This window comes from Zonotrichia leucophrys, chromosome 20 (genome assembly GCF_028769735.1).
Source record: "Zonotrichia leucophrys gambelii isolate GWCS_2022_RI chromosome 20, RI_Zleu_2.0, whole genome shotgun sequence".
NCBI classification, from domain to species: domain Eukaryota; kingdom Metazoa; phylum Chordata; class Aves; order Passeriformes; family Passerellidae; genus Zonotrichia; species Zonotrichia leucophrys.
In genome coordinates this window covers 4513023-4527671 of record NC_088189.1, presented here as the reverse complement: position 1 = coordinate 4527671, position 14649 = coordinate 4513023, and the positions used below count along the sequence as shown (strand labels likewise).

Below are 14649 nucleotides of genomic sequence, written 5' to 3'. Positions count from 1 at the left end.
ACAGGATACCCTCCACCTGCCTGAAAGTGAGTCCTTCCCCACTGCCTTGAAGGGTACAAAGAGTGGGGATCACTTCAAACAGTTTGATGTTTTAGTTTAGATTAGTCAGGGAACAGGGACTCTGGTGTCAATGCATTAACCCCTCCTGTGGCCTCTCAGAATGAACAGCAACTGCAGGCTCAGCCAAGGGGTTCTTTGCCTCAGCACAGCTCCTTGTAAGTCACCATCACCTCCAGCTGCAACTGGTTGTCACTGTGTCACATCCACGAGGACCAGAGAGGGACAGAGTGATGACAAAGTCACCTTGTCAGTGGGACCCCGTGGATTAATGTAAATTTTCTTAGCTGGGTTACAAACCACCAGTAACATCAGCAAGCAAAAAGGTTTGTAAAAATGTTCTGTTTTCATTGCTGGATGTGCCCCTTGCTTACCTTTCATGGGTCCCACTGTGAGAAAAGTGGCCTGAGGCTGCTGCTGCTGCTTGTGGGGCTGTAAATCTCAGAGAGGGAGTATACAGGGAGGAAAAGGGGAAGAGGAAAAGAAGGAAGAGGTCCTGCAGAGGGAGACTGAACAGAACTGGGTCAAAACACAATAATCTGGTTGGTTTGATTTATAGGCTCGTGGTATTGGAACGGCTGGATTGCAAATGCTGCAGAAAAAAAAAATCTGCTGATTTTAAAAAAAATCACCAATGGAAACAGGTTGGTTTATTTTTAATCACTCGTCGTTTGACTTAGGTTGCATAAATTCTTGAAAACCTGAAATGTTTAGACAAGCTGAAGTCAGACAACATCCCCTTCATGGCTCCTTTCACCGCTGGGGAGAGTGTGCACTGCTGATGGCCTGGAGCTGCCATCCCACATCCCTGGCAGCCCTTCCCTACCTGAAACCCCTCATCCCAGCCAAAACCACAGCAGATGTTAAGCACCAAGCGCTCTGGAGCAGGGACTGAGCTGCTCTCCCAGGTAAGCAGTGCCAGGTGGATGGCAGGGCACAGCTCACAGCAGAGACCTGGCTTTGCAGGATCCACACGAGCGTTCCAGGAGCTGGCAGGCAGTGGCACAACCCAAGGGATGGAGAACCATCAGCATCACCTGGCCCTCCAGCTGAGTCCTCCTCCCGTGTCGTGACGAGGCTCCGGCGATGGACACCAGCAGCAGGAAACACCAAGAGCATTTTTATTATTCACTGTGCCTGTGCCCAGGCAGCTTCTGCAGAGGTGCAAAGCCCTGGTGGTGAAATTTTCCAGCCCGTGGCTTTTCCAAAAGAAACAGGGAAGAACCAAGAGTGCCATGGGTAAGGAAGAGAGGCTGCAGGGCCATGCAGCCTCTGTGCCAGGGAACAGGGGCTGTGAGGTTTGCCAAGAGGAGGGGGACAGCACATGGCAGAAGCAAACCAAGACTTTCATGGTGGTCACACAAGATGACTGAGTTCACAGCAATGGAATGGGAATCTGGAAGAGTGTCAGGTGCTGCCAGCCCATGCCTGCCCGTGGTGTGACATCCTCACCTTGCTGCTGCCATCAGCGCCGTCCCTCTCCTCTGAGGTCCACACTATTGCCTCCTGGTCTCCTCAAGAACCTTGGGTGAGAGTGAGTTTGCTCTCTGAGCCGTGAAAGACAAACTGACCCATTGACTGGCCGACCAAGACAAAAAGAAAGATGTCACCCTTGGTAGTTGATAACATCCTGGTAATGCTGAAGTCCCCTCGGGCAGACTTTTACCATATTCCACTTCATACAAGACACATTTCAAATGCTCATTAATTTACATAAATTGCATTTTATAGAAAATATGATACAATGAAATATAAAATGCACTAGGAGCATTTCAAAAATCTATAGAGACGATCTTGCAGCCCAGTTTACCCTCTGAAAGGCGCCCACTCATCACCCCAAGCTCTCGTCCTCTCATTCTCGCTCTCATGTGCACGCGCTCGCTCCCCCCGCCTCCCCCCCTTTAACTCTTAGCATTCAACTTGAGAATCAATAGAGATATCAAAAAAAGCGTGATTATCCCCTGGATAATCACCTTCCAATACTGTGCACATTCTTGGATTTAAAGGAAAATATATCTAAGCACTTTTACAAGTTTTAGCGAACCCACTGCAAAATCGTCTGCAGAATATAAAACACAGGTAATCCAAGATTTCATAGCACATTAATTAAGTGGCTCATAATCCATTAAATGTGGTTTATATTACACATCCATGCAGTCTAAATCATTTTACAAACATTAGACATAAACCCACTAGTCCAAATCAGTAAAGGAAAAATGTAATAAAAAAAGCTAATAACTATTTGTTATTGGTTAAACTGACCCTACATATAAACTAGGTAGTTTGCTACCATTTATAATACTGATGTTGAATTATGCCTGGATGCTGCGAAACCTCTTGCTTACTTGGCAATGCTTGAGCATATTAACCACAAGATACTTAACAGGCCCTCGTTGCACTTCTTCTCCAAAAAAACACATTTACTACAGATAGCAGCGCCTACCCATCGAATAGAAAGGACACACATTAGCTGAGTTACACGATGTTGTTGAGCTTTGGCTACTAATGCTCCAAGGCATTAATGTGGAACGAGACTGACTCCATACTCAGGGATGGGAGCAGTGTGGGTAAGCTGTCCCTGTCCTTGGCACTGCCTCGGCCGCGAGCGCAAACCCTGCCTCAGCCCAGGAGAGCAGCACCAGTGCTGGGCATCCTCAGGGATGGGGGACACCACCACCATCATCACCATCACCATCACCTCCTCCTCCTCCTCACCCCGCCGGCGTGTCCGTGGGAGCCAAAACACGGCGATAGCAGAAAAACAAACAGATGGGCCTTTGGTCATGTCACCGTTTACTTCGGAGGGTTTAGGCAAGGGCTGTCGGAGATTTCTGTTGCAATAACCAAAGGCTTTATCAATGCTATAGTTCTATGCAGCTACATTGAGTGTGACCAGGGGCCAGCAGAGCCCTCTGGTCAGTATTTTGCATCTGATAACACTGAATTATATACAACATGATGACTAGTTCACCACCTGCTGAGGCTTAAAGATGGCTGTTAAGATTTTGACTCAAAACATCTCCCCCCCCTCCCCACCCCCCCATCTTCTTCCACCCCAGAATGAGTCACCCCCTTAAAAAAAACCAACAAAATGAAACAAAACAAAAAAAGGCAAAAAAGAAACAATCTCCACAGTTCCTTTTTGTTAACTCCTTCCCAGCTAGAACTGGCTTAGGGTCACAGGGAGTGCTGCCCAGGATGGTTGTATGTTTGTTTTCATCACTCCTGAGATTGAAGGGAATCTGACACATGCACCAAAAGGCACTTTCAAATATATATATATATATATATATTTTAAAAACAGTGCTTCTGTTCTAAGAAATTCAAGTTAAGACAGAGTGCCTTTCACTCTCTTTAGTCATAAAGCAGGTAAACGAGCAATATCCCAGCTGACATTAAAAAAACAAAAAAAAACCCAAAAAGAAACCTGCAGCAGAGACAAGTGTTCATGCGAGACAGCTCAATATTCTAGGAAAAAAAAAATACAACAGAAAAAAATGAAAAGAAAAAAAGAAACCTCCTATATCACCACTAAAAATAACAATACAGTCAGCAGGGGATATTAATTAAAAAAGCTGCCACATCTGTACAGTTCTTGCTCCTGCATCGGCTCTTTTCATTAACGTTGTCTGTGGGTTCGTTGGTTTTTTTTTTTGTTTCTTAATTTTTTTTCCTCCTTCTTTTTTTTTTTTTTTTTAATTTTTTTTTTTTTTTGTAACAAGATGAGGTCAGTTTAATCTTCCTCTCCTCCCCCGTACATGTCAGCCAGTTTCTTGAAGCGGGGCCCCCAGTCGTTCAGGTAGTCGTAGTCCTGGTCCCCGGAGCTGGAGGAGTTGAGGGAGCTGACGGAGCCGGCCGTGGAGCCGCTGCCCTCGTAGTCAAACACCAGCAGGGAATCGTAGGGGGGGGCTGTGGGGTCGTTGTCTGCTGCACGCAGGCCCTGGGGGGGTGAACGCATGGATTAATGCCCACCGTGGGGTCTGAGGGATGGGGGGATGTTTGGGATCCCCGCAGCGAAGCTAAAAGGGAAAAATTACTGTCCTGGGGCTTCCCGGGTGCAACTCCAGGTAGAGACCTCTCAGCTGCCCCCACCACAAAACCCAGTAGCTCCAAGTCTCCCTAAAATGACTCATTATTTCCAATTGTTTATTTCTAATTATCCATTCTGGCTCTAAAAAGCTTTGTCCTGCCAGTGTGCCCTTGCTGGGGTTGCCTGTTGCGATTTCCATCTTAGCCAATACACCAAAAACCAGCACCCTTCCTCCCCCACCAATATTTAAATTCTGGTGTTTTTCATTCCTTTAGGAAAACAAAATATAAAAAAAAAAACCACTCCTGGCAAAATTGTGCAATTAGGACAGACGTGGGGTGTGGAATCCTGGGCAGAGGGCTGGGGAGCATTGCTGCTCCTGTGCAGCGTAGGCAGCAGCGTAGGCAGGCCATGGAAATGGCCTCGGGATATGGAGAAAAAGAATTGCTTTGCTGCAGAGCCCAGCGTCAGGAAAAGCCTCATGGAATAGCCCTGCAATAAAGCAAATGTTCCACATTCCCACCTTCAGAGGCCCTGACCTCAGCGTGGGGAGATGGAACCGGTTTCAGCAACAGGGGCGTGTGAGGAGAGCGAGTCTTCATGGATGTGTGTAAATGTGAGAGAAGGATGGGCAAAGGGACAAAGGAAGAAGGGATTTTAATGATGAAAATGAGAAAAGCACAGCAGGAAATGCATGTAATAATAGAATTAAATGGCTGTAACATTTATTTTTCTAGCTTAGGAAATGGATGGTGTGCTTTGTCTCGGAGGAAATAATGCATTGATTGGTTTGTAACCACTCAATCACTCAAAACTAAAAATGAGATAAGAAATACAAACTGGATAGATATTTGTACAGGCAGATAAAGGAGAAGTAATCTAAGATAAAATAAAGAAACTCTCTCTGATCTGAGTCTCTCTGTGCTGCGAACTCTTTGAGGCTTTACACCAAACAGAGCTTACGAGGAAGGCACAGACTGCTGAAATAATTACAAGTCCAGGAGCCACAAATGGCTCATTCTGCCTGGGTTCTGAAAAGCATGGTGTTTGTGACACCCACAAGACAGAAATCTTGGGCTTTTTGCTGGTTCAATGCCTTCATTAGGCCAAGCCCTGCATCCTTTGCTCGTACCAATCCTCAGATTTCTGGCCTGAGCAGCTGCACTGCTTGTCCCGTGCAATCAGGGAAACCTGACTTTAGCTGGCTGCTCAAGCTTTGAAGATGTGACACAGGACCCCCTACAGCACATACCTCGTTAATAAAATCACCAATATCCCCTGGATGTGGGATTACTGGTCTTATGGGATACTGTGGCTCAGCACCAATAGGTCTCTCATCCACCCTTCTGACTCCAGGTGTCTTGTTCAGCACGTGATCCATGGTCTCTGGCTGCTGGAGCTGGCTTAAATCGTAATCCTGTGACAAATGGGAAGGCACAGTGTGAAACCCAGAGCTTTTCCTTCAGATCACCTACTCACTCCATGTGCAAACAAGTCAAGGGCTCTAATTCTGTTTCAGCTGAAGTTTGATGGCAAATCTTATCCCTGGGTATGTAGCACCTCCATCTGAAATACAGATGAACCTGACCTCTGAGGAGCTCATAAAATTGACTTCCTAAGAGAGTATCTTATAAGTTAAATTAAGTATTTAAATACTTTCTGAATATTTCACACAGTGTCTAAATATTTGGGATGAAACCCTGGCTTTTGTTTGTGTGTGCACAGATGTACACATAACTTTTTTGATAAAATAGACAATATAATGTAGAGACACAGAGTTAGTAGACATATTATTGCAATTACATTTCTACAGAAGTAAAAGCATTAAAATGTGTATTGCATTTATGCATGTAGACCTTTCAAAGTAATTATGTTCTTTTTGCTTGTGAAAAATCCCAACAGAATACGTTTCTATCATGAAATGAGAACCAGGTAATATTTCATTAAAAATGTATTCATGTAGGTAATGGTGTTTTGCTGCTTATCCTTTTGCTGTTATTTTTAATGAATCCTTCCTAAAATATTTAAGCCCACTGTGTAGTTGCCTGAAACCAGATACTTCAGCTACTTGGAATGCTTAGAACAGTGCTTTGTTCTACAGGAAAACTATCCTTGTGCTCAGATGGGGATGATTGAATCTCCAGGAGCAATATTTATAAGTAACCTGACAGCAACAGGAAAAAAAAGAAATGTTAATTGCAAGGATTTTTCTGTGGAATAAGAACTTTTCAAGGTTTAGGTAAACTCCTGCCTCAGAGTTTTCCATGGCAGCTCCCACTGGGCTCACCTGCTCGCCACCAGGACCTCCATGGCAGGATGTGCTGTGGTGGTTTTGGGGGATCCCTAAGCACTGACCTGGAACCATGCAGGCCAATTCAACAAGCAAAAATAAAGCCATTACACAATGTACAGCCACATAATCTGCATGAACATCATATCTGAGAGCGTCCTGGGCTCTTTACTCGTGTTTGGTAGGAGTAAAAAACCGGTGACTTCAACACGAGTGACCCAACTTTGCTATTTTAGCTGAGGAATGGGACAGGTAGCAGTGGAAAAGCACATCCAGGAGTGCAGGCCAGGGAGGTTTTCATGAATATCAGCACTGGTGTCTGTAGGAAGAGCCACTGGAGGAAAGCTGACGTGTTCAGGCAGCCTGTGGCTCAGGGCTCTGCCACCCAGCACAGCTTTGCCACCGCGCGCTGCGTCGCGAGAGAAAATCCCCAAATCTCTTTAGACGTTTCTCACAAACCATGTCCAGAAATTAAAAGAAAATTAAGGCACATTAGGGATGATTAAGTAAATGCAGGGAAAGCCCACAGAAGATCAAGCAAGCCACAGGGGTGGGCAGGGCTGTAGCTGCTGGCTGGTTTTACAAAGATCTCTGGTAAAACACACAATTTTAATGACTTAAGTAACAGAAATGTGGTTTGAACATGAGTGTCAATGCAGTGATTTATAGTTCGTCTCCAGGAAGGTGCCTAGGGGGTAGAAAAATCCCTATGGCACTGGCCTCCTGGCATTGTCCTGCTTGCACAGGAGGGTGTCCCACTAATATCCTGAATGTCCTGGACCTGCTGTCCTTCCACCACATGAGGGAAGCCAATAAAGCTGCCTGGTCGTAAATAAAAGAACACAACCCTTTGCATGTATTTTACTAAAAAGAATGTGGTTTCTGCATGTTTTGAGAGTACAGATTGCCCAGCAGCTCCTTGGCCACAGCTCAGGGTCTCTCCTCACCTGATCCTCCTCTCCACCTCCCTCCTCATCATACTTGAGGATGTTGTCCCTGACGTCGTCCTCGGGGTCGATGAGCAGCTGCTTGGTGTGCCGCTCCTTCTCCCGCCGCTTCATCCACACCACGAACAGCAGGACCATGGCTGCAACGGGGACAGGCTGGGTCAGCTGGCACCTCCTGCAGCACCAGGCCAGGCTCAGGGTGTCCCAACTCCTCACCTACCCCTGCCCACTGCAGAGAACCCCACTGGCTGCTGGCAGGAGGAATAAAATGTTAACCTATTGTGTGGTCTGGTTTTTAAACGAGAGATCAGTGAGAGCTGTAAATACTGTGACAGATTCTCACTACAAACATTTCTTTAAGATCCATCACCAATGCTGACTGAGCTGATATTAATCAGGAGTAAGACACACAATCAAAGGAGAAGAAACCAGAAAGTGTGAAAACTGCAGCTCTCTGAAAATATTTGATCTGAATCCTGAGGTTTCAGGATTAGATTTCCACCTTTATTTTATTCAGGGATATAAAGATGGAGGGAAGAGAGCTGCAGAGAAGGAAACAGGTGCAGATACCAAACATTTGTGCACAAGGGGCTTTTCCAGCAGCGTGGCACAGGTTCAGCCCGTTCAGGTCATGAGCCCTGACTGTGACAGTCTCTGCTGTTTTCTGCAGTTGGCCAGGCAAGACTGATCTGGGGAGGATGCACAACACTGAGTCCTGTAATCCAATTTGGCCTCCCTCATATTCCTCTTTGGTCCATGAGGGAGGCTCTTTAGACTTCTGAGATCAGATTAGCCAGGACATTAGCACATGCATTTGGCCATCGACTTGGAAAGCAAATCTCAGATCATCTGAAATCCTTTCAGAGAGCAGGGCTAGCTTTGCAGAACGAGGGAGAGCAATCTGGTAGCACACAGCCAAGCTCCTCAGGCATCAGCATTTGCATGCCAGGCTTGGCCACTCTCTCTCAGCACAGGAACAGCGGGAGATGAGCAGTTCTTGAATTATGAGAAATTTTTCCCTTCTAAAACAACTTTACCCACAGGGAACACTCGCTCACTGCTCCACAACCTCAGCCTTCAAAGGGACACCCACGCCCCAGGGGCTGGCTGTGTGCTCCCTGTGAATTACTGCATGAATATCTGGGAACTCAAGTCTCCACTGACATAAGGCAGCCAGATCTTCTCCAAGAACGTGTTAATGCGCTTGTTTTCATTCTTGTACTCAGTGGCTGCAAATAAAGCCCTGAAGAATGAAAGTTCAGCCTGGGCAGGTGCTGCAGCCACACCTCCCACTGCCTGCTCTCCCCTCCATTCTCCAAGCAAGCCCCTCACTGAGCTGCAGTGGTGGCAATTTGCAGGAGGAGGGAGCAATGGATGGACAGTGGAGATGGGAAGAAATGTCCCAGGTTCATTTCACCTCAGTCAACCCTCAACTGTGCCAAACCAACTCAGCCAACCAAGCAAACTCAGGCAGGACGTGAAACCCCAAAATTTGGGGTTTTTAGCTGAGACCAGACCCTGATGGGCTGTCCAGCCTGCAGGAGGATGAGGCTGGGAGGATCCAAATTCTTCCTCCCAGCACCAAAGTGTTTATACCCAAAAGGAATTCAGAAAAATGAGTGAAGAGGATGGGACAGCTAATTACTGCCATTGTGTGCCAACTGGCACATCCCTGCCTGCCAGCTAACAGAATTGTTTTCAGATAGTTCAGCATTTCTTTAATGCTTATCCCAGATCTATTCAAGAAAGAAAAAAAGAAAAGGAAAGAAAATGTAACTCTCATCTGTAATATAAAACCTCAGCTATTTAGCAGACTATTGAAGTCCTTTTTTCATTGTTCCTTTTCAAGTCTCTCACAACAAGATACCTGACTGGTCCACAAAGACAATATTATAATGGTTACTGGGGTTTATCTTTTTATTTCCTCTTTTTTTTTTTAAATGATACTTTTTCATGCACTTGTGGAAAAAATGGTGCCATTAATGCCTTTACAGCTACCTTGGAAAAAAAACCACCTTCAAAGTGTCAATGGTGGATGTAGTGCACTCTCCTTCCTTTTATTCACTCTGCAGAATGGGAAGTGCTATTACTGCTGTTAGAACCATTTTTGCTCTGCATGTAGTTTTCCTTGAAATCTATTGTCTTCACCCTTCACAATTTTTTACTGCATTGCTCTTCTAAATGTGTTATTTGTGCAGCTAATACATCAGGTAGCAAGAAGAAGAAAAAAACCCCTTTGAGCAAAGGTAAAGGCATAAACTTCCTTCACAGGAGCAATCTTGGATCTGTCCCCTTGTTTCTTCTTCCTTTTAAAGTCATCCAACTTTGACCTGCTGACTCTAAAATGGACAAATAGCACAAGAAAATCCCTCTTCTGCCTTTTTCTAGGCTATTGTTTAGAGGTCATGATATGAAACAGACAGAAAGGAGGCAAAACACTGGAAGGATGTAACTGTAAAACTGCTCATTGCAAATTACATTTTTCATCACTGATACAGTGCTTTGCAGCTCTCCAAGATAAAAAAAAAAGTCAATTAGAATTACAATGAATGTAAAAATAAGCTTTTGTAATAAAACCCGTAATTTAAAATGGGATAATGTATCTGAAAATGGAAAGAGGAATCTCTTAAATCAAATGTCCTTCAGCTGAAGTTAATTTCAGTCAATAGGATTTTCAACCGTTTTAAATTGTGTTTTAGCACTGGATTTATACAAGAGCAGCAAAAAAAAGACCTGTGTTTAATCACCTCTGGGTGAGCCCAAACTTTGAGCCCAGGGGCAGCAGCAAACCTGCACAGCAAAAGGTGAGGCTGATGAACACCTTCATCTTCATCGGGGTGTGCGACAATGGTGCCCCAACAAGCACCCTGGCTGAAGGGAGCAGCCAAAGCTGGGAATGGGGGCAGGAACAGGAGCAGCCAAAGCTGGGAATGGGGGCAGGAACTGGGCACCGTGTCTGGGCACAGGGATGGATGTTCCATCAGCTCAGCTGGGCTGGGCGAGGAGCAGGGTCTGCACAAACACCCAGCCCCTTCCTCACCCTCTGCTGATCCAGCAGATCAATCGCACACCAATGCATTCCCAGCACCAGCCCAGGATGTGGATGAAGCCCAGGGTGACCCATTCTCCTACTGTACCCTGTCATGGCCCCATGAGGTGACACTTGGAGCATACGTTGCTCTGTCTGTGCTCTGTTAAAACACACTGAGGGTAAATATTAAATGTGACTTAGCACCATAACTCCCATTAGCTTTAATGAGAGTCCCATGGATTCATCCTGTGTTTCTTGATTAATATTTACCTCATTGTTCATTTCAGTGCTTGTTTTTATCTATTCCTACTGTGCCAACTCCTGCTTGAAGTTATAATGATATAATTTTTACTTTTTAGATGTGCACACATGGTTATTGGTAATGCTCATGGAAGCTTGGGACTCCTGGGCAAAAGGGATAATTTTGCCTCAAGGAAAGGGATGGCCAGTCCTCTGTGATGTATCCTCCATAATTTCTGACAAACTGAGAATCCTTCCTTTAAAAACACTCAAAATCTCCCTAGTCTGAGGTAATTTTAAAAGCAATGGGAATAACTACCATTCTTCTTTTCCTTGGAACAACCAGAAAAACACAGTTATGCACTGGCTCTGCAAGGGCCTAGGCAGACTCTCATAACCAGTGTATCCGGTACTGGGAACCAGTATATCCACAGCCAGACAGACACGAGAGCTGTGGGAGAATCTGACAGAGAAATTTGGAAGGAGCCTTCAACCTTTTCCTGCAAAATGTGGATGATCCTATCACACTCACTACTTACAAGTTGTTGTCAGGTGTAATAATGTTTGCAAAGCTACTGGAAGTCTTAGAAAGACAGGTCTGACACAGGCAGAGCTCATTTTGCTGATGCTGCAGTGAAGGAGGTTTGAATGCAGATGTGTGAACCACCTCCCCAGCCCAAGCTCAGGGACCTGCCCTCTGCATGGAGCTTGAAAAATACAAGCCATAGGAAAGAACAACAGGGAAACATGAAGGAGTGTAGATTTAGGGCAGATTTTGGAAGAAATTCTTTAGTGTGAGGGTGTGGCACGGGTTGCCCAGACAAGCTGTGGCTGTCCCATCCCTGGAAGTGTCCAAGGCCAGGTTGGACAGGGCTTGGAGCAACCTGGGATAGTGGAAGGTGTCCCTGCCTGTGACAGGAGGGTTGGAACGAGATGAACTTTAGGGTCCCTTCCAGCCCCCAGCAGTGCGTGCTTTCAGGCCAGGCCCTGTGGTACTCACTCAGCAGGATGATGATGCAGATCAGGATGGCAATGATGGCCCCCGTGCCCAGCCCCGCGGCAGCCACGGCGCCGATGGTGGTGCAGTCGCCGTTCTCGTCACACGGGCACACCTTCACCTTGATGACCGAGGTGTTGTACAAGGGGGGGTTTCCTGAGTCTGTCACGATGATGGGCACGTCGTACACTCCTGCTTCCAGGTACATGATCCGCAAACTGAGCTGGGCATAGTCCCCTGGAGACCGAGACAGACAGACAGACAGATGACAGGCACTGGTAGAGCCTTGCAGCCACACCTGTGCAGGCTTCTCTGCCAGAGCTCTCTTCTGAGCCCTGCAGAAGAGCTTAGCAACATCACACCTGGGCAGGACAGCTTCAGATCTCTGCCCCAACAGTTTGGCCAACAACCAGGCTGTGCTTTGCCAAGTTCTGTGGGCTCTCACTGCTGCACTCAGCTACCTGCATGCCACTTGCAAACCCACTTGCATGTGTTCAAAACGGCATCAAACAGGAACACATGGATATTGCTTCCTGAAGCTGGGCTGCCCCTGGCCACTTGTGCAGGTTCTGTACTCACTCACCCTTCCCCCTGAGGATTTTGGGAACTCACTGATGGCAGGCACAGGTAATCCCGTTGTGACTGAGCCCTCAGCCCTGAGCTGTTGTCCCTGGTCTCTGCCAGACCTCAGCGAGAGGGACCAGCATTGAAGCCAAAACCAGCCCAAAGCTCCATGATATTTTCCATCCTCTGCTGAAACTGCCAATAAGCAGAGCAATTAGGGCCATTTGTGGTTGCACGCTGCACTATAAAAATCCTTCACATACTGGTAATCTTCACACTTACCTAGCCCTCCTGGTTCCATGGTAAATTAAAAGGCTGCCTTTATGCAATTATGGTCAGAGAAATGAACATTGATCCTGATTGTGGCTTATGACAATTACACTGGAGGAACATAAGGAAGACTGATAATAGCTTTTTTCCCCTTGGCCATTATGGATGATTTATACTCTGTTCACTACTGATAACTGTTCATAATTATGAACTGCATTAAAAAAAGCCAAGTGCCAAGGCTCTTAGAGTTATACTGCAGGTCTGATACAAATCATTCCTGATTAACTATCTTGTCTATAATGTCAGCCATAATGTGCTTTAAAAAATACAAATCACATTTTAAAAAAGTGGGAAAGTTTTGAATTTGGAAGCCACGCGTGGGGCTCATAAGCGGAGCCCAGATGTGATGCAGACATCTTTTCATAAAAATCCTTTCTTTAGGATTTTCCTTCTGGGAAGCTGAGGCCCCAGAAAAAGAATGTAAACAATGGTTATCTGCTGCTGTGGAATGCTACAGGTGCACCTGTGATTGGTGGATGTGTATAATTAATGGCCAAACAAGGACTGAGCTCTCTCTGGGACAGAGTCGGAGACAGCTCCTTTGTTATTCATTCTTTTCTATTCTATGCCTAGCTAGCCTTCTGAGAACTTTCCTTCCATTTCTTTTAAGTACAGTTATAATGTAGTATAGATATCATAAAATAATAAATCAAGCCTTCTGACCACGGAATCAACATTCTCGTCTCTCTCTTCCCCTCAAAACCCTTGTGACCACGGTCACATGGATGAGCTCAGGACTGCCTGCCCCGTTTACCATTGAGCCTGGAGATGGTCCAGTTCTTCCTCACTGCAGAGGGCACGCTGGGCAGCTCGAAGACGAAGGGCCCCACGTTGGGGTCGATGTCGGCGTCGGCGGCCGTGATGTTGATGACGTTGAGGTTGGGCTTCTCGCAGATCTGCGCCTCCTTGGGCAGCAGCTCGGGCGCGTTGTCGTTGATGTCGATCAGGTAGATCTGCAGCGTGCCCGTGCCGCTGGCTGGGGGGATTCCTGCACGGGAAACACCGACCTGTATTGCCAGGAGGAGCTTGCCCAGGGACCACAGAGACCCCCTGGCTCTGAACTGAGGCTCATGTGGATAAACAGACTTTTCCCACCATCTCCCCTCTCCAGCAGCCTCGGGCTGCTGTAGCACAATGTCTGGGGCTGTAGGGTGACCATCAGTCCAGCAGGATGGGAGGAGGAAGCAGAGGGATTGGCAACACCACACACCAGCCCTCTTTCTGCCTTCCAGGGCCAATAAACCAGGATTTTCACCTTCCCTCCCTGGACCTCATTAGGGACATACTGCACTTCCATGGTCCCTTGCTTTATGTGGTATAAAACTTCCCCAAGCCTCCTAATGTTGCTGTTTTTCACTCCTGCAGAACAGGAGGTTGAGTTCTGCAGATCTGTAGCCTGCAGCAATGCCCCTAGTCAAACTAAAACTGCAAGCAGGTGATGCCAAGCTGCTCCTGCAAATCTTGGTAATGGCTGTTTTAAAGAAGAAAAACCATTAGAAAGAGAGCTGACAAGAGGAAGAAGAGGGCTTGGAGGGGAGAAAAACCTACATAGTGTAACTCATTGGTCAGCATTTACTGTAGCACTTGCTGGCCAGTTTTCAGCTTTGCAGACCATTACTCTGCTTCAAAGAAAGCCCAGCATTGTCCCATATCCAGCCCCAGCTTTAGTGGTGAGAGGTCCCTGCTCAAAGCCCACAGTGTGAGCCACCACCAGACCTGCTGGGTCACTAACCCTCAGCAGCAGTGTTAGGTCCCACCACACAATTCCCCATCCTCTCCACGTCTGTCCCAACCAGCAGGGATGTCACAGCACAGCAGTCCTGGTCCTCCACCTCTTCCTGATGGAGACTCACATTTGTCAGACTAATGACTACTCACACAAAGTAGTATCTGCCCTGCCAGGAGAGAATAGCCTTCCCAGAAATGGCACAGTGTTTTTCTTTTCTCTCCCCACACATTTATCTGGCAGCTCCCTCTGCCTGCATGGCTGCAGCAATTCTTTTTAAAGTTTGTGTTTCAGTCCTGGCCCTTCCTCCCAGTGCTAGATACAAAGCTACACAAACCACTTCCCCATCAGGCTTCTGCTTCCACAGACCTTCCTTCCCACATTCCTTTCTCCCTGTCTCAAGGGAGCCTCAAAAACTCTGAAGGAGCCCTGGATAT

At 46.6% G+C, this 14649-nt stretch overlaps 1 protein-coding gene across 2 annotated transcripts in view; it reads right to left on the bottom strand.

Moving 5' to 3' along the window:
- Positions 1-3100: 3100 nt before the first annotated feature.
- The window catches only part of CDH4 (cadherin 4), a 412119-nt gene continuing 400570 nt past the window's right edge, over positions 3101-14649 (bottom strand). The window contains exons 12-16 of one of the 2 annotated variants that reach the window (XM_064729703.1): positions 13241-13474; positions 11596-11829; positions 7325-7464; positions 5340-5504; positions 3101-3997 (exon numbers count right to left, since the gene is read on the bottom strand). In XM_064729703.1, coding sequence (XP_064585773.1) covers positions 3791-3997; positions 5340-5504; positions 7325-7464; positions 11596-11829; positions 13241-13474 — 980 coding nt within the window. In that variant the 3' untranslated portion in view covers positions 3101-3790. The remainder of the gene's footprint in view (positions 3998-5339; positions 5505-7324; positions 7465-11595; positions 11830-13240; positions 13475-14649) is intronic. The other variant, XM_064729704.1, reaches the window with a different exon arrangement.